At 41.6% G+C, this 21,761-nt stretch overlaps 3 protein-coding genes and 1 long non-coding RNA gene across 5 annotated transcripts in view; 1 reads left to right on the top strand and 3 right to left on the bottom strand.

Annotated features, from left to right (window-relative positions):
* Window positions 1–1,089: 1,089 nt before the first annotated feature.
* On the bottom strand, window positions 1,090–4,273 carry LOC108138221 (V-type proton ATPase catalytic subunit A). Its single transcript, XM_017260340.2, has 2 exons — window positions 3,040–4,273; window positions 1,090–2,290 (listed from the first exon to the last, which is right to left on the bottom strand). Exons 1-2 carry the CDS (start codon window positions 4,177–4,179, stop codon window positions 1,208–1,210), a joined length of 2,223 nt encoding a protein of 740 aa, XP_017115829.1. The 5' UTR covers window positions 4,180–4,273; the 3' UTR covers window positions 1,090–1,207.
* Window positions 4,274–4,450: 177 nt separating this feature from the next.
* LOC108138222 (V-type proton ATPase catalytic subunit A) lies at window positions 4,451–8,779 on the bottom strand. Its single transcript, XM_017260341.2, has 5 exons — window positions 8,666–8,779; window positions 7,414–7,512; window positions 6,213–6,910; window positions 5,169–6,146; window positions 4,451–5,102 (listed from the first exon to the last, which is right to left on the bottom strand). Exons 2-5 carry the CDS (start codon window positions 7,487–7,489, stop codon window positions 5,010–5,012), a joined length of 1,845 nt encoding a protein of 614 aa, XP_017115830.1. The 5' UTR covers window positions 7,490–7,512; window positions 8,666–8,779; the 3' UTR covers window positions 4,451–5,009.
* A 102-nt stretch (window positions 8,780–8,881) lies between these two features.
* Window positions 8,882–21,761, top strand: part of LOC108138233 — a 117,127-nt gene continuing 104,247 nt past the window's right edge. For both annotated transcript variants that reach the window (XR_001774098.2, XR_005977875.1), the window contains exons 1-3: window positions 8,882–8,941; window positions 9,422–9,598; window positions 9,648–9,901. This is a non-coding gene — a long non-coding RNA (uncharacterized LOC108138233). The remainder of the gene's footprint in view (window positions 8,942–9,421; window positions 9,599–9,647; window positions 9,902–21,761) is intronic.
* LOC108138231 (high mobility group nucleosome-binding domain-containing protein 5) lies at window positions 15,304–16,719 on the bottom strand. Its single transcript, XM_017260356.2, has 2 exons — window positions 16,456–16,719; window positions 15,304–15,999 (listed from the first exon to the last, which is right to left on the bottom strand). Exons 1-2 carry the CDS (start codon window positions 16,609–16,611, stop codon window positions 15,304–15,306), a joined length of 852 nt encoding a protein of 283 aa, XP_017115845.1. The 5' UTR covers window positions 16,612–16,719.

Here is a 21,761-nt window from a genome sequence, read left to right as displayed (position 1 = left end):
CGAAATCGATCTCTCGCTCCCTTGCTGCGGAAAAAAGCCCTTCAGAGGGCCTTGACGTTTGCTTTTTGGATTGCGGCTGGCAGAGGTGTGAGCTGGGAAATTCGGTCGGTTTTCGGGGCGTGGCCGCTTTTGGCGCATTAACAAACTTTTCCTATAAATCAACGAAATTTTTTATAATCTCCATTTTGGGGTTCACCACTCTCCTCTGATGTTCTCGGCAAAAGGATTAACTGTGAAGGGAATCCGCATGCCAAAACTCTGGCGGGTCGGTAATTTCAGAGGCCATTATGGCTTCTAATGAGCAAAACGCGTTGGTGGGTAAATTGCTTTCACCGACTAGGAAATTACCGCGATAAGTTGAGGCAAATAATCACTCGATAATCGCAGTTAGTGGCAAGGTTTTGAAAGGGTTCTCTTCTGCTAGAAAATATGAAGGGAAATGTAAGCATAATTTAGATTAACTGATATGGCTTTGAACAAAGCGTTCTAATATTGGCTTTTGGTAAGTAATAAAATCGATTTGGTATCAAGTACTTATTTACAAAATATCAATTACAAATCGAATTGAACAATGCCAGTCTTTGAGAATGTAATAATGTAATACTGACCTCCTGATCTAATAAAGCTCATTCTAATTGATTCATTCATTCATTCATTCTTCATTCATTCTAAAGAGTTCATTACAAAAATATTGTTGAAGGTGAGTTTTAAAATTTTAAATTTTTTAATAGATAACTTCACTTATTAACTATTGAGTTCAAAATTTTATAAGTAATATTTAAACAAAATATTAAATCACTTTTCTAAATACAATGCACATTGAATTGCATGATTAAATTATTAAATACTTTTCTTGATGTTGTATATATATGAGATTTAAGTATATTTTATTTAATCTAAATAATTTTAAGATAATAAAATCAATTTCTAAAATAGTCTAATGAAAAATGTTAGAAATTCGTAATGTCTTCATATTTAAGTTAACTTAAAAACGCAATGAATAAAAATCAAAGGTAAAATATTAATTAAGTAAAAAATTGTTGGATTTACTAAGTTTTTTTTTACCAGTGTGGGTTTTCATTATTGACATAAACATGCAAACAGCTTACGCTTAATTTAATAAGATACTTTCTAAAAAAGAATGCACATTTTTTGGACCGAATATAATACAGAAGTAATTTAGTGAATTAATAATAACCAATTCTTGTTAATATTCCCCGGCGTTGTCCTCAATATCACGAAACGTTCGTATAATATTTTCATAGAGCTTGTCCATGGTCTCCACCACCACCGCTTCGCCCAGTTTGGGATCGATGAACTTCATGGTGGAGAGCTCGTACAGGATGTTGGCGGCCCTCGTGCGGATCAGTCCCCAGGTGACCCGCGCCTCGTTGTTGGCCGTGTTCTGGACTGCCTGGATGGCCGACTCGTAGAAGGCCATCATGTTCTTCAGCATGCTGATGGTCTTGAAGAAGGGACAGAAGGCATCGTACGGACTGTAGGAGTTCTGCTGCAGGAAGTCGTCCTTCAGCATCTTGGCCACCTCGAGCGTGATCTTGTCCTCCTCGTTCAGCGACGACTTGCCCACCAGCTGCACGATCTCGGCCAGGTCGTCCTCCTCCTGCAGCACCTGCTTGGCCTTGGCCCGCAGCTGGGTGAACTCCGGACTGGACTCCTCGTAGTAGGAGTCCAGGGTGCGCATGTACTTGGAGTACGACTGCAACCAGTTCACCGAGGGAAAGTGCTTGCGCTGGGCCAGCTTCTTGTCCAGTCCCCAGAAGACCTGGACAATGCTCAGTGTGGCGGAGGTCACGGGATCGGAGAAGTCACCACCAGGAGGCGACACAGCGCCCACAATTGACACGGACCCGCTGCGATCCGGACTTCCGAGGCACTTGACCAGCCCGGCTCGCTCGTAGAAGGACGCCAAGCGGGCGCCCAGGTAAGCCGGATAGCCGGCATCTGCAGGCATCTCCGCCAGACGACCCGAAATCTCACGCAGCGCCTCCGCCCATCGCGAGGTGGAGTCGGCCATCATGGAGACGTGGAAGCCCATGTCGCGGAAATACTCGGACAGGGTGATGCCCGTGTAGATGGAGGCCTCACGGGCAGCCACCGGCATGTTGGAGGTGTTGGCCACCAGGGCAGTGCGCTTCATGATCGACTCCATGGTGCCGTTGACGTCCACCTCCAGCTGCGGGAAGTCGCGCAGCACCTCGGACATCTCGTTGCCCCGCTCCCCGCATCCCACGTAGATGATGACATCGGAGTTGGAGTACTTCGAAAGGGACTGTAGAAAATTACAAGAAATTAAAGTTCAATCAGAAAGTAATGAAACATGAAAGTTGCCTTCAAAGTTCATTTTAAATATTAGATTTAAAATATATGTCAATTGTTTTTGAATAACGATAAATTCCTTCACTAGCATAAACAATATATTCATATCTCTGAAATCAAAGAATTTATGCATGCTTAAAGATAGTTGCAACTTGTTTTTATTTTTACTTTACTTTTATTTTACTTTATTTTATTTTAAAGCAAAAATTTTATTATTTTTGTTTCCTTATTTTAAAACTAAATTTAAATAAATATTGCCAATGAATCTGTGTCCCTCACATTTGCAAATTTATAAACAAAAGAAAGGAATTTAGATAAGGAAAAGTATAGATTTTCGTTTTGCATAAAATGTGTCCCATTGCTAATGAATTAAATATAAAATTAAACAGATTATTTAACGAATATAAAAATATTTGAATCAATGTGGTAAGTAATACATTTTTCGATTTTCATAAAACATTTGCCATTAATGAATAAATTAAATAAAAGTAGCCGATAATTTAATGAACATTATAATATTTGAATTAATTTTTAAATTAGATTTTCAAATCATCAACTATTTGCAGACTTAAAATATAAAAATGTACTAAAATCTATTAATAATATATTTAATTCAATCCCTAATTATTCTGCTAAGTAAGATAAAAACCAAATAGAATTCTATTACGAAGAAGCTTTTACTATTTAGTTAAATCAACTCACCTGCGATATGACAGTCTTTCCACAGCCAAAGGCACCCGGAATGGCGGTCGTTCCGCCCTGGACACAGGGAAAGAAGGCGTCCAGGACGCGCTGGCCGGTGAGAAGGGGCGTGTTGCTGGGCAGCTTGTCCTCCACCGGACGACACTTGCGCACCGGCCACACCTGCAGCATGGTGTGGCTGGTGACCTCGTCGTCGAACTCCGTCTCCACGATCACGTCCTCCACACAGTAGTTCCCCGGCGGAGCCAGCCATTTGACGCGACCCTTGCACTTTGGAGCTAACATCAGCCGATGGTCGTGCATCATGCTGTTCTCGAATACCGATCCGTAGATATCTCCGCCGTTGATCAGATCGTCGATCTTGAGTTTGGCGGGCGTGAAGTCGTAGCTTATGTCGCGTGGCAGGGCGGGCACATCGATGCCCTTGGGCACGTAGATGGAGTTGGTTAGCTCGTTAATCGTCCTCAGCGGTCGCTGGATGCCGTCGAAGATGCTGCCCATTATGCCGGGACCCAGTTCGACGGACAGCGGCTTGCCCGTTTGGAAGACCGGATCGCCGACACTCACGCCCGAGGTGTCCTCGTACACCTGGATGGTGGCCATGTCGCCCTCCAGCCGAATGATCTCGCCCACCAGCTGGCAGTGGCCCACGCGGACCAACTCGTACATGGCCGCTCCGGCCATCTCTTCGGCATTCACCACCGGTCCGGAAACGCCGAAAATGCGACCCATGTGCTGTTCCTCCTCTTCATCCACCTCTATCACGTAGGTGTGCAATCCCACCACCTTCTCGTACACATCACGCGAATCCTCGTTCTTCGGTGATTCCATAACTATGTGAAGGCTCTTGTTGGATTGCATCGATGATTCCCGGGCGACAGATTCATCATCTGCGTCCACCGAACGCCGAACTTGGGGGGGTTGGATTATGGAGGCATTTGTGGGTTCAGGACGTGGACAGTTGCAGGTGCGGCAGGTGCACTTCTTAGGTTTCTCCACACTCTGCGGCACCTGCCTGGGCTGAGCAAATTGGGGGGCGGCATCTGAACCCGAGCTCCGCGGAGTGGACTCGCTGGAAATCACAGCACTACTGGTGTTCGAGGTGAGCGACGCAATCCAGGTCTTCTTTTTGTTATCCATTTCGATTTAGTGCACAATTACAATTTTTACTTAAACTTGAAATAATTTGTTACAATTTGTTTGTCAAACACAAAAAGAAGGTTATAGAAAAACTATAATGATGCTAGGAAAAAGACTCTTTGAAAAGAAAAATTTTATGATCTTCACTTTATAAATTTTGACTTGCATCTGTTTTATATCAGTAAATTTTTAACTGTGCTGTTAATTTAAATTTCCAACTCATCTTTCAATATCCAAGATTTATATACATGTTTCTTTAAAACCAGTGAAATTCACTTGCAATTACATTAAATGTATTGTTGTTGCACTTTATTCGTACATTTAATATTTCATACTTTAAATATTTACATAAATTTAACAAACAAACAAGGAGAAAACATGACTTTTTCACAAATAAACAAGAATTTCCATTCATTAAACAATAATACTATTTATGCATGCATTTGTATTTGTGTCTTTTATGTATGTGTATGTGTGTGCGCGCGCCTGTGTCCGTGTACTTTTATTCAAGTGTGTGTGTGTGTGCGACTTTTGCTGTTGTTGTAAATGGAAGTACATAGAAGGACGTTGTAGTTGTAGTTATTGCTGTTGCCTTGAGGGCGAAGGGGCGTGGTTAGGAAAAGTATTAACCGCAGGCCGGAATGTTTACATCTCTCGCAGGCACCAAAAAGTTGTGGAATTTGTTGGACTTTCGTTTTACTTCGAATGCAGCACGGAATTGTTGGTGTTTGATTAGGCTTTTTCGGGTGGTTTTCGACTGCTTTCTTTTTTAAAAGTTAACTATATAACAAATGTAAGATTAGAGTGTAAAAGTAGGGCCAACGCGATCTCTAGTCCTCCAGATTCCTGAAGGCCTGCTGCAGGTCCTCGTGCAGCTGCTCGAAGTCAGCCTTGATCTTGGCCTCACCATCCTTAACAGGGTCCTGAAATTATAAAATTATAATAATATATATTATTATTATAAACAGCCAGTGTGTGTGTGAACCAACCTTGAATTTCATGGACGACAGTTGGTACATAATGTTGCCCATAGCCTCACGGATCACGTTCCAGGTGATCTTGTTCTCGGACTGAGCCGTCGACTCCACGGAGTGGCGGGCCATGTCGTAGAAGTCGATGATGTTCTTCAGCATGCCCACGGTCTTGTAGAAGGGGCAGAAGCGATCGTACGACGAGTACGAGTTCTGCTGCAGGAAATCGTCCTTCAGCAGCTTGGCCACCTCGAGCGTGATCTTGTCGGTCTCCGCCAGAGAGGCCTTGCCGACCAGCTGCACGATCTCAGACAGATCCTCCTCCTCCTGCAGGATCTCCTTGACCTTGGTACGCAGTGGCACGAACTCGGGGAAGTTCTTGTCATAGAAATCGTCCAGGGCACGCATATACTTGGAGTACGAAATCAGCCAGTTGATCGAGGGGAAGTGCTTGCGCTGGGCCAGCTTCTTGTCGAGACCCCAGAACACCTGCACGATACCCAGAGTGGCGGAGGTCACGGGATCGGAGAAGTCACCACCAGGAGGCGACACAGCGCCCACAATGGACACGGAGCCCTCGCGCTCTGGGTTACCCAGGCACTTGATGCGACCGGCACGCTCATAGAAGGAGGCCAGACGGGCACCCAAATAAGCCGGGTAGCCAGAATCGGCAGGCATCTCAGCCAGACGACCCGAAATCTCACGCAGAGCCTCGGCCCAACGGGAGGTGGAGTCAGCCATCATGGACACGTTGTAACCCATGTCACGGAAGTACTCGGACAGGGTGATACCAGTGTAGATGGAGGCCTCACGGGCAGCCACAGGCATGTTGGAGGTGTTGGCCACCAGGGCAGTACGCTTCATGATGGACTCGGTCACACCGTCGATCTCCACGGACAACTCGGGGAAGTCACGCAGCACTTCAGACATCTCGTTACCACGCTCGCCGCAACCGACGTAGATGATCACATCAGAGTTGGAGTACTTGGACAGGGCCTGCGGACAGATAATGACACAATATAAGCTTCTAGCTGCCGGTTACTTGGAGGAATGGAGTCTCACCTGCGAGATCACAGTCTTGCCGCAACCGAAGGCTCCGGGAATGGCGGTGGTACCGCCCTGGACGCAGGGGAAGAGCGAGTCGAGGACACGCTGTCCGGTGAGCAGGGGGTGGTTGGCGGGCAGCTTCTCGGTCACGGGACGGGGCTGACGCACTGGCCACACCTGCAACATGGTGTGCTTGGTGATCTCGCCGTCGAACTCCGTCTCCAGGACGACATCGTCGACCTTGTAGTTGCCCGAGGGGGCGATGTAACGCACTGTGCCCTTGGCGCGGGGGTTCACGATCATCTTGTGCTTGACCAGGGTGTTCTCGTGCACTAGACCGTACAGGTCACCGCCGGTGATGTGCGAGCCGACCTTGACGTTCAGAGGGTTGAACTCCCAGCTGGCCACGCGCGACAAACTGGGCACGTTCACGCCCTTGGGGATGTAGATGGACTCGGTCAGCTCGTTGATGTCCTTCAGGGGACGCTGAATACCGTCAAAGATGCTGCCCATGATGCCGGGTCCGAGCTCCACGGAGAGGGGCTTGCCGGTACGCAGCACGGGATCACCGACAGTCACGCCGGAGGTCTCCTCGTACACCTGGATGGTGGCCATGTCGCCCTCCAGACGGATGATCTCGCCCACCAGCTCGTAGTAGCCCACACGGACCAACTCGTACATAGCTGATCCCGACATGGCCTCGGCGGTGACGACTAAAAAGGAGGAGTTAAACGTTTTTAAATTATTAAAATGTATAAATCTTAAGAAATTAGTTAAATTTTTCAAGCAAAATTGATTATTGATATTTTTTCTTGAAAATGAACACTTCTGACTTGCACATGTTGGTTGTAAAAAGGGTAAATATTCAAAACAAATACATTTCTGGACCCCAAATCATTGATCAAGCATAGCAACCCTCAAAGCAATAAATTAATAATAATAATATGAGGTCTATATTTCGTTGAATGTTTATTTAACAATAAAATTTCAAATGTAATATAACAATTTATGTAAAACACTATTCTTAACATTTTGTTGTTTGCAATCATTGATTAGGTACGGAATTGTTTTTGTAAGATTTATTGGAGAAAACTACAATCTAATTGTGATTTTATTGAATGTTTTGAAACTGATTTCCCATTTACTTCAATTTCTAGTAATTACACACGCTCGTACACACGATAGTAAGACTTTTGATTTAAAGTTAACTACTTACCAGGGCCAGAGACGGCGAACACACGTCCATATTTGGACTCACGCTCCTCATCATCGAAACGCTTAAGGTTGGACATTTTGCTTTATTCTGTTTCTACAACTGCAAAGCAAAATTGAAAAGAAAATTATAAAATGCTTGTTGAAAAAGGGCAAAGATAAAGGTGAAAAATGTCTTATCACTAGTTGCTGGTTGGGCCATTGTCAGCTGACAAAAGGGCAGGTGTATATGTAAGTAAGTCTGTCTCTCTCCACAATTTCCAGGTTAAGTTTAAGGGTAAAATGCAGCCGCTTGTTTTACTGATTTAAGGTTATAACATAATAATTTTCACCGATTTCGTTATTTTTTAACTCCCCCTCTTCGATTATGCTGCGTAAAACTTGAAAAGCCAGAGCTTTCGTTTCACGTGACAGAGCTTTGAAAGTTCGAAAATTGTAATTAACTTAACTAATCGCTAAATAAATAAAATATTCACTCTGAAAACTCTCACGCTCTGGCTGTCAAATTGAGCTGCGGAATGTAAATGAAACGTTTGTTTTTTTAAATATGCGGGTTTTAGTTTTTATCTGAGAAAAAAACAAGGAAAGAGACGACAAACAAGAGAGTCGCAGAGAAACTCTCCACTCTCGCTCTCTCCATTCGAGTTCGAATATTTGACAATTGCCTTTGACGTTGATCACAAGACTACTGTCATTGCCGTCAGCTGACAAGTGAAAAAAAGTGGGTAAGGGAAAAAAGAAAATATGTTGGGACCGCCTTTTTAAGTCGGGTCTCCATATTGGTTTTTTATCAGCAGAGTTGACAATCGAAGCCCACAACTTCTGTTTCGAAGTTAAAAATGAGAGATGGGAGAGAGAGAGAGAGAGAGAGAGGCGGCGATCACAAGACCCACAGTGGGAAAGAGACGGGGGAACACGGGGAAGGGGGTCAGCTGACAAGGTAAAATAATTTTCCACGCGCAAATTTTCACGTTTTCAGACCGCACTTTTTCAAGCTCCATTGAAAACTTATTAACTTTTAACTTTCGGGGTTTTGCTTGCGAGTTTGTGCTGCACTTATTATCTAACACACTTGCAGTCCGTGTGCGTGTTTTCGCTCTCCGCTTTGATCGCTGCTTCGTCACTTTTTCGGGGCGAATTCAAGGCTGATCTCAGCGCCGCTTTCTTTAATCATTAGAATCGCCCAGAACCGTTTTAAGACATTATTTATCTTTACTTATTTGCTTTTTGGGTATTAATGGGTGGTGGGGGCTTACTTTACTGTGTCTTCGCGTTCACCTTGCGAACGTGTGATTGCTGCTTTTCTCCAACAGAACGAACGAAAACCGACTGAGCCGCAGTAATATAACGTAGCCGCTCGCACTTCGAAAGCTTTCGGTGCGATTCGATATCGATTTCGCCCCACCGATCGCGAGCTTCCAAGCGAAGTTGTGAGCTGATATCGAGTGCGAGCGGAGCTTTCGCCAATCGAAGTGAGCGAGCGAGATAGAGCGACCGGTGGGAAGCGCAATTGAAGGAGATGGCTTGAAGAGGTATGTATGGTGTTAAATTCCTCGTTTAAAATAGCAATCAATTAATTATACAAGCTATTAGTTTACCATTTAGTGCACTGAAATGCAATTTTAAATTAATCAATTCGCGATTAATGACTGCGCGTGGGTTGGCTTTTTGTAATTCCAAAAGCCTTTTATTGCAGTCTCCCATCGATTTTCGTTTTACCGTTCTTCCTTATGCCGTTGTTCTAGTTAGGAGTTGATTTTTGCCCCTCCTGGTTTTTTTTTTGCGGAAGCAATCAATGGAGAGGTAAAAAAGTAAACAAAATAATTATTTAAGTGTTCTTGCAAGCAGATATCAAACAAAATGCACACCCTGGGAAAAAGGCATAGTTAAGTTAAACATTAAAATGTTTGTATTTAACATTGTTTTCCGAAATATAATCGTACTTAAAGAAAAATAAAATAAAATTACTTTAAGGTATTCTTAAGGTATAATAAAGTTTTTTTTTTCAACAGATTAAAACTATGCACAGTTTTCCTAAGTGCTCCTGTACTCAGATTGATTTTGCTAAATTTTCGGATTGCAGTCAGCAAAAGTGATAGCAACAACGTAAGCCCCTGCTTACAAAGTAACCATGCAGTCGAAGACCGATGTTTCAGATGCGAAAGATACGGATGAATCGAGATACAGGGGTAGGTTGATTCTGGAATTGCATATTTTATAAATCGATGACGTTGGCAGGCTAGAGCGCATCTTCAGTCGGGACATTTACATAATAAGGCAGCCAGGCAGCCAGTGCATGCAGCATGAGAAGCCTTCTTTGATTCGTTGCGAATTTCTGGGGGATCCCCCGCACTGCAGATATGTACATGTATGCATGTGTGAGTGACTGAGTGTTTTGGATTCTGTGTCAAAATGGCGCAGAAAAATGGTCGAGTGGAGCTGACTGCAGGGCGCCAAAGTGGAATGGATTTGACACACCACAGTGTTTCCCGGTGAGTGAAGTGTTCTGGCTAAATTTATTTTCATGTACATATATAAGAATTATGGACTGAAACGTGTGTGTCCCCATAAATAACACTTTTCTTCAGTTCTTGAATCCTGTTATGTAAGAAATGTCTTTGTTTAACATCGAAAAATGTAACTTCTCAAAAATGGTTTTGTTGTTCAAAAAGTTTTTATGTCACTGCAAAAGAACTGTTGGCCCAAAGAATAGCAGCATTTTGTATCCAAACAAAATTCCATTACATTTCCTCTTCTCGCTAGTCAAACATTTTACATGTTTAATCATTTTTTTGCATTACATTAATTTTAAAATATAATATTTTGGTGTGCAACACTTGTTAAACAGCTGATTTTAAATGACCCAAATATAATATTACAATAAGACTTGTGTCTGATCTATGATTTTACTATATTTACTTTTTTTTCTATTTTCTAGAAATACATTTTTTTACGAGAAAAATTTCAGTTGCTATCTTTCAGTATCTCTCATTTTATTTCTATACAAGAATACATACATACATAACTGTATACATTAAGTCATAACTTCATTTAGTGGCCATGGGCATTCATTTAGTTTATGTTTGTGCAACTCGCGTACCGCTGCCCCATCCGTATCTCTCCCCATCTCGATAAATTCATTTGGGTCTTGTTAGGAAGGCTCGGAACCGCCAGCACCACTGGCACCATTGGCACCACCCAGCCATTGGCTAATCTTGTTGCGCATTGCCATAATTTTCAATTTACATGCACCCAGTGAGTCCGGCCCCCTCTCATTTACCGCCCACACCCACACCCACATTCACCGCTACTCCGAACAGGAGCTATCCGGCGAGTCCGTCCCGGCGTTATATTGGTCACAATAAATTGACTGCAATGCCAGGACCATGTGTGTGTGTGTGTGTCTTTAGTGGAGTGCGGGTGTATGTGCACTGAAATAAGAAATGAAAAATTCTTTATAGGTAAATAATGGTATCAAAACAAAAATTATTTAACGTATGTATTATAAAACATACATTGTTTTAGTTATATTTTCTATTTATATTTGTTTACCCCATTTTGATATCATATCAAAATAACTACTTATGCAATGAGTTAGTAATAAAATGTATGGGTATCAATATGTAGTTATCCCATACATTTTATTACAAAATTATTGCACTTGTAACGATTTGATATGTGCTTAATAAAGCTGAATGACACAATTATATAAAAATGGTTAGAATGGTTAGAAAGTGTAGTCATAGCCATACATTTTAATATTCAATTAATGCTTTTTCAATGATTTGATGTCTTATGCTTTTTTAAATGCAATGTATACGTTTAAAGTATAATATTTTTAACTATAAATTTATAGTTTTTATATATTTTAAATCAATATTTACCAGAGTCTGTAGTTTTTGGCAAGTGCATCTGTGTATCGCTCCAGTCATCGTCCCTTGCTTCCACTCGCTTGATTATGGCCTGCAGTAACCACACCCCCCCACCAGCCTCCCTTCGGCGATCGGCCGCCCCCGCGTCCATTACACTGCAGTTGCATTAGGCGCTGACGTCACCTCCGCCCCCTCGCCGCCCCTCTCCACCGATGCGGAGTGCAACATTTCGATTTGCGCCATCATCGTGGGCAGCGTGTCCTTTGTCCCGGCGTGCCTAATCATTGACACATTCATTGATGCATCCGAGCGCATTCTGGCATATTTACGAGCTGTCCTAATTGCCCCCAAGCAGATGCATCGCCCAATCACCCCCAGTCACTTTGAGCCCAAATGGCCTCTATTCCATTGAGTATCTAATGGCCTCTTTGTCCTAATGCTCGTCCTTATTTGTACATCATTTAAGTATATTTTTAGAAGCTAGATTTGATTTTTAAATTAATCTATGCATGCACTATTGATATAAATATATATATGCACAGCAGAAAATAATAGTTGAACCAACTATTTTCCATTATTCTTTTGTTATTGTAGACACTTTTTTTTGCAATAAACGATCAACACAATTCACAATTCCCTGGTAAAAATCCACATATATAAAAATTAAAAAACAAAATTATGATAAAGGTTTTCTGACATAAACAATAATAAATAAATCGAATTTTAAAGTAAATTTGTTACAATAGATTCAATGTGGCATACTCCACCACTTGTAGGCACAAAATGTTAGATTTATTTTTAAAATAAAAACAAATTCAAGATTTCCTCAGCGGGTTTCATTTAATGAAATCAATATTTAAGCAAACATAAGCCTATATACTTATTAAACCTTAAGCCTGTTAAGCTGAAGTTTAGCTTTTGTGTAAGCTATGAAATGTACGGATGCACATAACCTCAGCAAAGGGAGACTTAGTAACAACATTGTTACCAACAGTCAAAGAAGAAGAAGAAGTTGTTGTTCTTCGCAAACAATGAACTTTTCTAGACACACGCACACACTCGCATGGGATGCCGAAACTAATTTGAAAGAACATTAAAAATCCCTTAAAAACTGCTGAGCTATCCGCCAGCCAAACTTCGAATTGAAGTTCTTAAATTGGAAGTAGGAGCAAGGTCGATGGTTAAAACATTCACAGTATTTAACTGAGAAGTTAGAGAGCGTTAAGCTGTTTAATATAAATATAAATACAATTATCATCGAAGAAGAAATATAATTGTTATTATTTAAACCGCATCAATTTTAAAATAGCAAATCCCGAATCACTAGTCTTAGATGGCTTTTTACCCTAGTTTCGTGCTTCGGTCCTTGTAATTTATAATTACTAATATTTGTTTATAGTAATATACGTTTTCTTTAATTTTCGAACCGCAACTGAGTGGCTTCTAGCCTTAACGAGTTCTCGAAACTGAGACCATAAACCCAAATTGGAGAGCTTCTTGCCAGCTTGCTCCTCCTCCAAATGGCTCCCAAGTGCATGTGTGTGTGTGTGTGGCGGCACTTATCCTCAGACCCCGACCACCTCCCCCCCACCGTAGAAACTCCGACTGCCCCGCCTGTAGCCAACTTCATCAGCAGTTCACATTTTGCAACCCCTCGTGCTGGGGAAACTGTGCAACTTGTGTGTTGCGCATTTCAACTTAACTGAATTATTAGCCGACTTGTGTGAATTATGATCTCTTAGTGCTGATACACCAGGCCACACGACAACGCCTGGGTTGTAATCCCCCCCTGGAAAATGCACCCCCCTCAAGCTACTTCCCTGTTGCACTCTCAGCCACTTTCGTTAATGCATTTGCCCAGTGGCCATGTGGGATTCTTGTTGCTGCTGCTCAGGCAATTTTCCAAAAACAATAAGAGCCACAGTAAATACGCACACACATGCACGGAGAAAAATGTTCCGCAAATTCAAGTACAATGCGATAAACTTAATAATTTTTAAGCACATATCCTTTTCAATTGCCTTAACTTTATAGGTTAATATTTATTGTTAAACTGCTATTGATATTACAGTTAAGCAAATTATACCTTTTATCAGTGTAGAAATGGTTATGCGAACTGCAACTGTTGACTGCTCACCTTGCAGTTGCAAAGTCCAAAAAGATGCAGGCTGCGCCAGGCAAAAACCAGCTTTTTGATCCCCAGATGATGCTTCTTCTTGGTCTGGGGCTAAGGCTTTTGTTATATTCATGCTGTTGTTATTGGTCGTTGCAGTTGTTGCGCAGCATTGCAGCATCCAGATCCCCATGGAACTGGCATACATTTTTCTATACTCTGCTTACCCCAGATTGCAGCATGACTCACACCTCGAAAGCAGTTTCCCTGCCCCCGAATAAAAATGTAGTTATGTGGCACGAAGACGGAAATACTCTTGAAGCAAACATTGCCATCAATTTAATTTTACGAAGGTGTTTTTATGACGGCTTTTAAAATGACTCGACAATAACAAAATATTAATCGAAAGTAAAAGTTTCCTAGAACTTTTATTAGTAGGCATTCAAATAGGTATTAAATATGATAACCACAATTTAAAATGTTCGAATTTTGTATAAATTACTTTCCTTTAAATTCATTTTTTATGTTTTATTTAGTTTATTGAAATGTTTTTCTATTTCAATAGTAAAATACTTAATAAAGTAAGGCTTTTTTATGTTTTTAATTTGAATGCTTGCCCGAGTGAGTTTACTAAGTGAATATTTTTTGAATATTTTGTTGAACTCATTCAGCGAGGGCATCGTCGAATGCTTTCAGGCCCAGACGAACTTTACTTAACCCCGACCTCCATTGTGCTGTAGACCCTCAGTGCCTTGGCCACCATCTATTCTCCAGTTGGTTGAAAATGATTTATGACGCTGGTCGGAGGGATTAGCATATGAAACCAAACAGAACTGGTTGTCGTTGTCCTGGCCGTTTTTCTTGCCGCCACTCCCTAAAGGCTGCTCCCAACTAAGCCAGTTTCCGTTTGTTTGCTTAGGCTGGAAAATGGACAAGATTTGGGCTTAAATCGAACCGGAAATGGCTTACGCAAACACACACATACACACACACATACTCTCGCATGCATATATGTACGATGAACTGAGCAAATCTTAGTGCTGCTGCGTGTGTGTGTGTGTGTGAGGAAGGGAATGACCTGCAGTATGCGTAATTAACCTTTGACACGGTCGTTTCTCCCCTCTTGCCCTCTCTCTCTATCTCTCTCTCTCTCTCTGGCATATTCATATTTCACTTACCGTTTGGCAATTAGTCCAGTGCAGGTGTGTGTGTGTGTGTGTGCAAAAGGGGCAGGCCAAACATCGCCAATTGATCTCTGAACCCTTGGCCAAAGATGGCTCCCATTTTCCTCCTAATTATGTTTTCTTTAATCTCCCCCATGTGGGAAAACGCCCCCGCATAATCTCTTTCTAAGCAGATACATGAAAATGGGTAGCTCTCGGGTTCTAATTTAAAGATAACTATGATAAGTCGTCAAAAGACGTCTTGTGTTCATTACACATGTTAAGCTATATTGTACATGGACGTCAGTTTTGCCGACCTGAATAGCTTTTGAATCTAAGTGGACATAAGCTAACATTATAAGTACATCGAATTACGTAGAATAGATTAAATGTAGTTTGGGTCTATTGTTGTTAAATGTTAGTACAGTCAGAAATCGAAGTTCCTTGATTTTAGGAAAATTGGCCTTAACATTGGGAATAATTGCCTTAATTTTTAGCCTTTTATACCAAGTTTAGGAAGACATTATTGCCTTTAACTTCGAATCAGATAATGTTTTCCTACATTTTGCATGAAAGGCTCATATTTATGGCAACTATTACTAATATTTATAAATGAAGTTATCTAAGTGTACCACCATGTTTTCCACGCAAAACAATCACTTTTAACTGGGTCTGAATTATCTGTTTTTAATGCCTACAAAATACATCGCAAAATGGTGGAGAAGGCAGGATTGCCGAGTCGGTGCTTAATGGTGTCCATGATGATCGTGTTCACTGCTCTCTTTGTGGGACTTGTGCCACTTCTTCTTGTGCTCCTCGCCGCCCTTCTTGCCGTGCTCCTTCTTGTGGCCCCACTTCTTCGACTCCTCGTGCTTCTTCTTGTGGCCCTTGTGACCCTTCTTCTTGTGGCCCTTCTTGCTGTGACCCTTCTTGCCGTGGTGCTCCTCGTGCCCGCCTTTCTTGTGGTGACCCTTCTTGAAACTGCTGCCCTTCTTGTGCTTCTTGGACTCCTCGAATCCGCCGTGCTTCTCCTCGCCGCCCTCTTTGTGATCCTCATCGTAGAATTTCTTTTCCTTCTTGTTCTCGTCCAGCTTGTGGACGTGGTGCTTGCCCTTGATGGAGTGGCCTTTCTTGTAGGAGCCATGGTCCTCGAACTCGCTACCTTTCTCGCCCTTGGAGCCCTTCTTCTTCTTCTTGTGATGGGCCTCGGAGTGCTTGTGCTTCTTCTCGTGGCCCTCCTCCTCGCCGTGCTCCCCCTTCTTGCCCTCCTTGTCGTGGTGACCTTTCGCCCCCTTCTCGGAGTGCTCGTCGTGCTTGTGACCCTTCTTGCTCTTTCCGCCCTTCTTGTGGAAGTGCTCGCTGTGGTGCTCCTCCCCGGACTCCTCCTCGCCGCCCTCCGAGTGCTCCTCGTGCTTCGAGGCGGCCACCAGCTGATCCGGTTCCTAAAATATATAGTTATGGATAGGAATTCTGAATAATCAAATGGTGCTAGAAACTATAAATGTTATTTTTCAGAAAGAACCAAAATCAAAATATTTTCACTTTGAAATAAATAATTTCGGTACTGATTTACCCCCGAGCAGTGTTTTGTTTAAATCAAAGTTTTAAATTTTAGGTATACAAAAATTAAGATTTAAAATAAAAAAATATTGAAACCTTCAATTTTCCTATTGGATAAACCTATTAAAACAGTTATTACTTTATAAGGTTTTAATAATTTGAAAAACAATGTGACATGCATACATTTTAATGTTTATTTTTACTATACTCTATTTTAATGAATCATTTCTGCAGGCTTTAAAGTGTGATTCCAATTTTCTTTTGTAATATTATATTTATATATTTATAAATAAAAAACTGTTATTTTTAATCCCTGCTCTTTGCAAAGATTTCCTTACCTGGTCCTGTTTCACCCCAAAGTATGGCTGAAAGTCCGCAAAGTCCTGGCCAAGCAGCGCCGAGCTAATGGCCATGGCCCTGTCCGGCGTCGAGTGGAGGGCCAAAGCCCTGGCCAGAAGCCCCAGCAGCGTTATCACTTGCCAAGCCGGCCACATGGCTGATGCCACTTCTGCTCTTTGTTATCCTGGGTCCTGGCTGGCTCCTTCCTTCTACCCACTCTATCTCCGTATTTCTCTGTGCTTCTGGTGCAGCTGCCACGCCCGCTTGTCGCCGTCTACTGGACTCGCCTCGAGCCGGCGAACCTTTTTATCCACACTCTCCTCGCCCTGCCCCAGTTTGCGGCTGATTTGCCAACTTTGCTGTCCGTTTTTTGCACCATTTCATTTGGTTTTCGTCTCGGTGTATTGCCTCTAGTAGGAGGTACTGCAATGGTATACACTGTATGATATTTGTTTAATTTATAGAGCCCTCTTAAAGATATCTTTAATAGCAAAGACCATCAAACGCATCTTGGCGAGGGAGCTAGAGTATTTTTTAAGAAAAATTGTGTTCCAATTTAAACTCTGTTATAATTTCGATGTGATCAAGAAATCTCACTCTGCCCGTTTTTAAGGAATGCAATCTTTCAGTTTTAAATTTCAGTTTTTGCAATGAAACTTTGCCAAAATCATAGCTGTTTAAGTCTTTATCATTTTCTTCAAAAATGCAGGGGCTTAACATTCTTTTTTGTTTATGTTGCTTACCAATAAATTGAAAATCTGATTTTAAAATTTAATTATAAACAATGTATAAGGTGTCATGTAGTCGTAATAGCTTTCCTCAGCACTTTGAGTATTTCTTTCCGTTCGTTATTTGGTTTTTGTTTGGTTGTGCTCCAATGTTTCTTTGTCTTTAAGTGCATAACGTTGTTCCCGACAGAAAAACCCTTCGATCTGGCCAACTTCTTGCGGCTTGGGAGCTTTTTCTTGCCACTGCCGTTGCTGTTGTCCAAAACAAGCGACTTTTGTTACGCTGGACATTGCGAAACCAAACCAACCCGATTCCGTTGTCCGCCTTGTTGTTGTCATTGGAAATGACCAGGCCAAAAGACCGAGTCCGAATGCCCAAGTGGAGCAGTGGGTCTTACTGTCTTCCGATTGGTTAAGTTCGACGACAGTCGCATGATGGATTCGCCACAGGGTGACGCCTCCTCCCCAATTTACCATCAATCTTGAGCATTGCTGTTTGCTTGCTTGATTTTCAACTTAATTAATAATTTATTGGTCACTTGTGAGTGTCTTGTAAGCGGTTGATTGATAACAACCAAAGGGGTTTGACCACAAAATCGAAGCAAGATAAGAAGGAATGCGTTTGCGATAGGAAGCGACTTCGTGTCGCAGACCTTTCAATATGTGGTTTTACGGGTCTCCAAGGGCTTAATGATTTAATTGAACAAATACGAGTGTGACATAAACACGATCTAATGGTTAAAAATTTATAAATATTTGAATCATTTTTTTTTATCGGTAAACTACATTCTACATTTATTTTGCCTAGTTACCATTTTAAAAAGTGTTACCACCAATGTAACTAGTAAGTTTTTCTTTGCATATTTTTTACCTCTTCACCTAACATTTATCCCCTTGTTTTGTTCGCTAGATTTTAGAATAAATACTTGATTTAGCCTTTGCCACGCTAATTATTTATACTGTTAATTTTGTAATTTGACTTTATATATCTTTGGCAATCATTATTGTTTTTTATTCTTATAAATCGTAGAAATTACAAATATTAGTTATATAAAATTGTATAGCCTCCAGAAAACAATGCCTTTATTCAATTTCTTTATTAGTTGACCCACTTTTTGGTCCTACACCGTGGAAGGCACTTCCAGAGTTTTCTCCATTTCTTTATTATCTTAACTACACTGGGAGGCATATTTTTGGGACTACGCCACTGATCCCTTCTGGGTGGTCACGTCGACACCTCTCTGTATTTATGCTCCCGATGCGTCGCCATAAAGTTTCCGAGTTGCGTTATAAATACACGTCTTAAAGTCATTTCTGATGCCCCTCGCTTTGCCGTGCAGTTAATTTTTAATCCTCTTTTTTTCCGACTCGGTTTATCCGTAGCTTTTTGGCCATTTCTCTTTTGGCCCCCTTGGTTTCATCTTGGGGCCAAGGCCCAACCAACGGTCGCAGGAAATGCATTTTAAATGTCGCCGTCGGCATAAATAAACCGTTAATGTTAACATGCAGTGCTGGGAAATAGGTGGGCCATGGATGCGTTGGCTTAATTTAAGGACAAACGAGGAATTTCATTCGATTTCGCATTTCGATTCCATTGCATTCGATTTGGGCGAGAATTCCTTCGCACCCCGCTTGCTGGCAAAAGTTTGACAGCCACTTGGCACCTTCGGAACTTTTTTCTAGCCCCCCCATCTCGAACCTGCCCAGCACCCGGTTTTTGTGCCACTGCCACTGCCACTCCACTTCCCTTCACTCCCCTCCACTCCACTCCCCTCCAAACTGTTCCCAGCTCCCCGGCTGCTTTTGCATTCACACAAAGTTCAGTAGTTGGCCAAAAGTCACTTGGCATGCATATAAATTGTCAGCCATTAAATTTGCATTGACATTTTGGCCGTGTTTTTTAACCCACCGCCGCCCAGCAGAGGCTTCCGTACCTCCTCCATGCTCCAGATCCCCCCCTGAATTTAGCCGGGTGATTTATCTATGCACTCTTTGATTGCATGGAGCTGCGAGCATTGAGGGCAAATTCTCGACGACTCAACGAGTTTTGTTTGCCATGTTTTGGTACTTGTTTTTATTGAATTTCCTGAATTAATTTGCCAACATCAGGCTTTATATATAAAAACTATACAAAAAGTGAATAAGGGGTATGATGCGACAAATGCCCTAACAGAGTCATAGAGTCATCAAATGATCAATAGTGGTGGAAAATAAATAGAATGGTAATAGTAGCTCTTAGTTCTAATTAGGGATTGGATTAGGGCAACTAACCATAAAAATTTACATTTATGCATATACTTTTTCAAGTTCAAATAAAAATATTGAACTACCGACATTTTATTAAAAACACTAATGCTGACAATTTAGATGTTATGATACTTAAAATTAAAATACTGAAAACAAATTTATAAATATCTGTTTTCAATGCATTTATGCATTCAGGTCATATTTTTAGCAGCCTCAGAAAGGGTATCCAAACGATAGGATTTAATGGAATGCCAGAAAAAAAACGAGAAAGCGAGAAAAAAGTCTGTGGAACGTTGATTAAACTTGGCTTGGCATTGACATGAGACGAGGAGTTGCATGCACTCCAAAAATTCAATCCGGATCCGGATATCTTTTCAGGCTGGTCCAGCAATTAGCCTAATACCCAAGGACCCGGTGGCTTTCTCGCTTGGCTTTTAGCCATATTGAGTTGTCCAGCAGTAGTCGTTTCCCCATGTGTCCCAATCATAATCAAAAAAGGTTGACCCACAACCACCACTCCACCGCTCACCACTCGTGTTTCTTTTTTCCTCAGGATTTATGTAATCACATCGAAAAGGAGGATGGCTGAGGAGGGGCATTGACTAAAGGCTTAATTGTGACTTTGAGCATGTGTGTGTGTGGGTTTCGCATGAAAAGAAGTCTCGAAATCTTCTCCAGGTAATCATTTCATTTGCCAGGACATTTCTTGGTATTTCATTCGATTTGTCGCAAAAAGTTTTCCCTAATTTGGTGTTCGGTTTTTGTGGTGAGCTCTTGAATGAAAGCAGATATTTTTGATAGCTGCTTCGAGCAGGAAAATGACGGTTTAAGAAATAATCCAATAAACAAGAATATGAAATCATAATAATCTTATATTAATCTTTAAGTATGTACTGATTTTCTTGATCTTAAAACCTAAATCTAATCTCTTTCATACATTACTCTGTCACTTGCATCTGCTTTCATTTTTCGTGTGAATTTAATTTTCCTCGCCACGCTTCGTTTGCTTTCACCTTGTTACCTCAAACACTGACAGGTGCCTGGGGTCAACTAGCCGAAGGTGAAAGCTTTCCCGCTAAACTTTATTTACCCACAAGCGCTTTTAAATGTTTTCCACCAAAGCCGCAGCCCTTGGCGCCTTCTTTTCGCTCCCCCAAGACGTTTGAGGGTGTAGTCTAGCTCGCCACGTTTATTTATTGCAACGGTTTTGACAAGCTTTAAAATATCCCCGCTAACTTTGATCGCGCACCGATGTGAGCAATCTCAGCAGGGCAATCTTACACTGAGAATAAAAGTGTGCAAACATACAGAAGGCATTAAAAAGTGCCTGTATTGGTAGTACTGATGGATTGTAAGAGTGAATCAGATATGTTTGGCTCAAATTCAACCTCTGCCATGCAGTTGCATACTTTTAGACAGCTGATGTAATCCCAAAGTTCTTCTTAAACAGTTTTGCAGTCATTTTAGAGGTAAATAAAATATATTTAATATATGATTAAATATATTATAAAACTGTTTAATATTTTTTTTTTTGGATAACAGAGCTAAAAGTCACAGGAACTTTTCTTTCATTATAAAAATGTCTTAACATTCTTTATTCTGTATATAGTTTGGTAAGTTAAGCAAAAGAAATTAAATTAAAACATCCGCGTAAATTTTTTTTATTCTTATTGTTTCTTATTGATTGATTTATTTAAATGTTTTGAATTCCCTTTTATTTTCATACCTTTGGCTTTCTGAAATGGTGTTTTAAAAATAGTGAAATGTACCGACTTAAGCAAAACATATATATTTTTCAGTGTGCAACCCCGCTAACACGTGCTGGATTTGGCCTAACTTGCTCCTGGCTAAGGTATTCTGCTCGCTGATGCTGCTGCTTCTTGCAGCAAATGCAGCGTGACAGTCGCGGCTTTTTCACTCAACGCACACACCCACACCTACACCACATACGCACACACTGTAAAACATGTATCGAATTGTGGGTCGTTGGGTTGTTGGTGAGGATGAGACGATGAGGGGGTAGCGGGTGCCCAGGAGGGACTTCACCTCAGCGCTGCATTTCAAAATTCAATAAAAAACCTTTTGTTTTCGCTACGCGCGCATTGAAAACTTTGAGCCAAGGTTTGTTGGCTTTTCATGGGGCAACATGACTTACCAAAGACTCTCCCCCTGCCCCGCCCCCTTTTAACCACACCCTGCTTGCGGTGCATTTTGCACGTACGCTGCATTTTTACGCTTCGAATTTTTAGCAACAATTCTTCTTCATGTCCCACGTGTGGGTGTGGGTGTGTGTGTGTGTGTGTGCGCAGGGGCGGCGAGGGCGTGGCATG

The sequence above is a fragment of the Drosophila elegans genome, unplaced genomic scaffold (assembly GCF_018152505.1).
Source record: "Drosophila elegans isolate 14027-0461.03 unplaced genomic scaffold, ASM1815250v1 contig_814, whole genome shotgun sequence".
In the NCBI taxonomy this organism is placed as follows: Eukaryota; Metazoa; Arthropoda; class Insecta; order Diptera; family Drosophilidae; genus Drosophila; species Drosophila elegans.
This window is presented reverse-complemented; position numbering and strand designations above follow the sequence as displayed.

What these genes read in the sequence shown, in the direction of transcription:
- LOC108138221 (XM_017260340.2), bottom strand. Translation starts at nt 4,179, where the DNA reads ATGGATAACAAAAAGAAGACCTGGATTGCGTCGCTCACCTCGAACACC. An exon ending in GAAAGACTGTCATATCGCAG is followed by an intron (nt 2,291 to 3,039) that starts GTGAGTTGATTT and finishes AATTTTCTACAG; the next exon opens with TCCCTTTCGAAGTACTCCAA.
- LOC108138222 (XM_017260341.2), bottom strand. Translation starts at nt 7,489, where the DNA reads ATGTCCAACCTTAAGCGTTTCGATGATGAGGAGCGTGAGTCCAAATAT. An exon ending in GTTCGCCGTCTCTGGCCCTG is followed by an intron (nt 6,911 to 7,413) that starts GTAAGTAGTTAA and finishes CCTCCTTTTTAG; the next exon opens with TCGTCACCGCCGAGGCCATG. An exon ending in TGTCGTCCATGAAATTCAAG is followed by an intron (nt 5,103 to 5,168) that starts GTTGGTTCACAC and finishes TTATAATTTCAG; the next exon opens with GACCCTGTTAAGGATGGTGA.
- LOC108138231 (XM_017260356.2), bottom strand. Translation starts at nt 16,611, where the DNA reads ATGTGGCCGGCTTGGCAAGTGATAACGCTGCTGGGGCTTCTGGCCAGG. An exon ending in TTGGGGTGAAACAGGACCAG is followed by an intron (nt 16,000 to 16,455) that starts GTAAGGAAATCT and finishes TATATATTTTAG; the next exon opens with GAACCGGATCAGCTGGTGGC.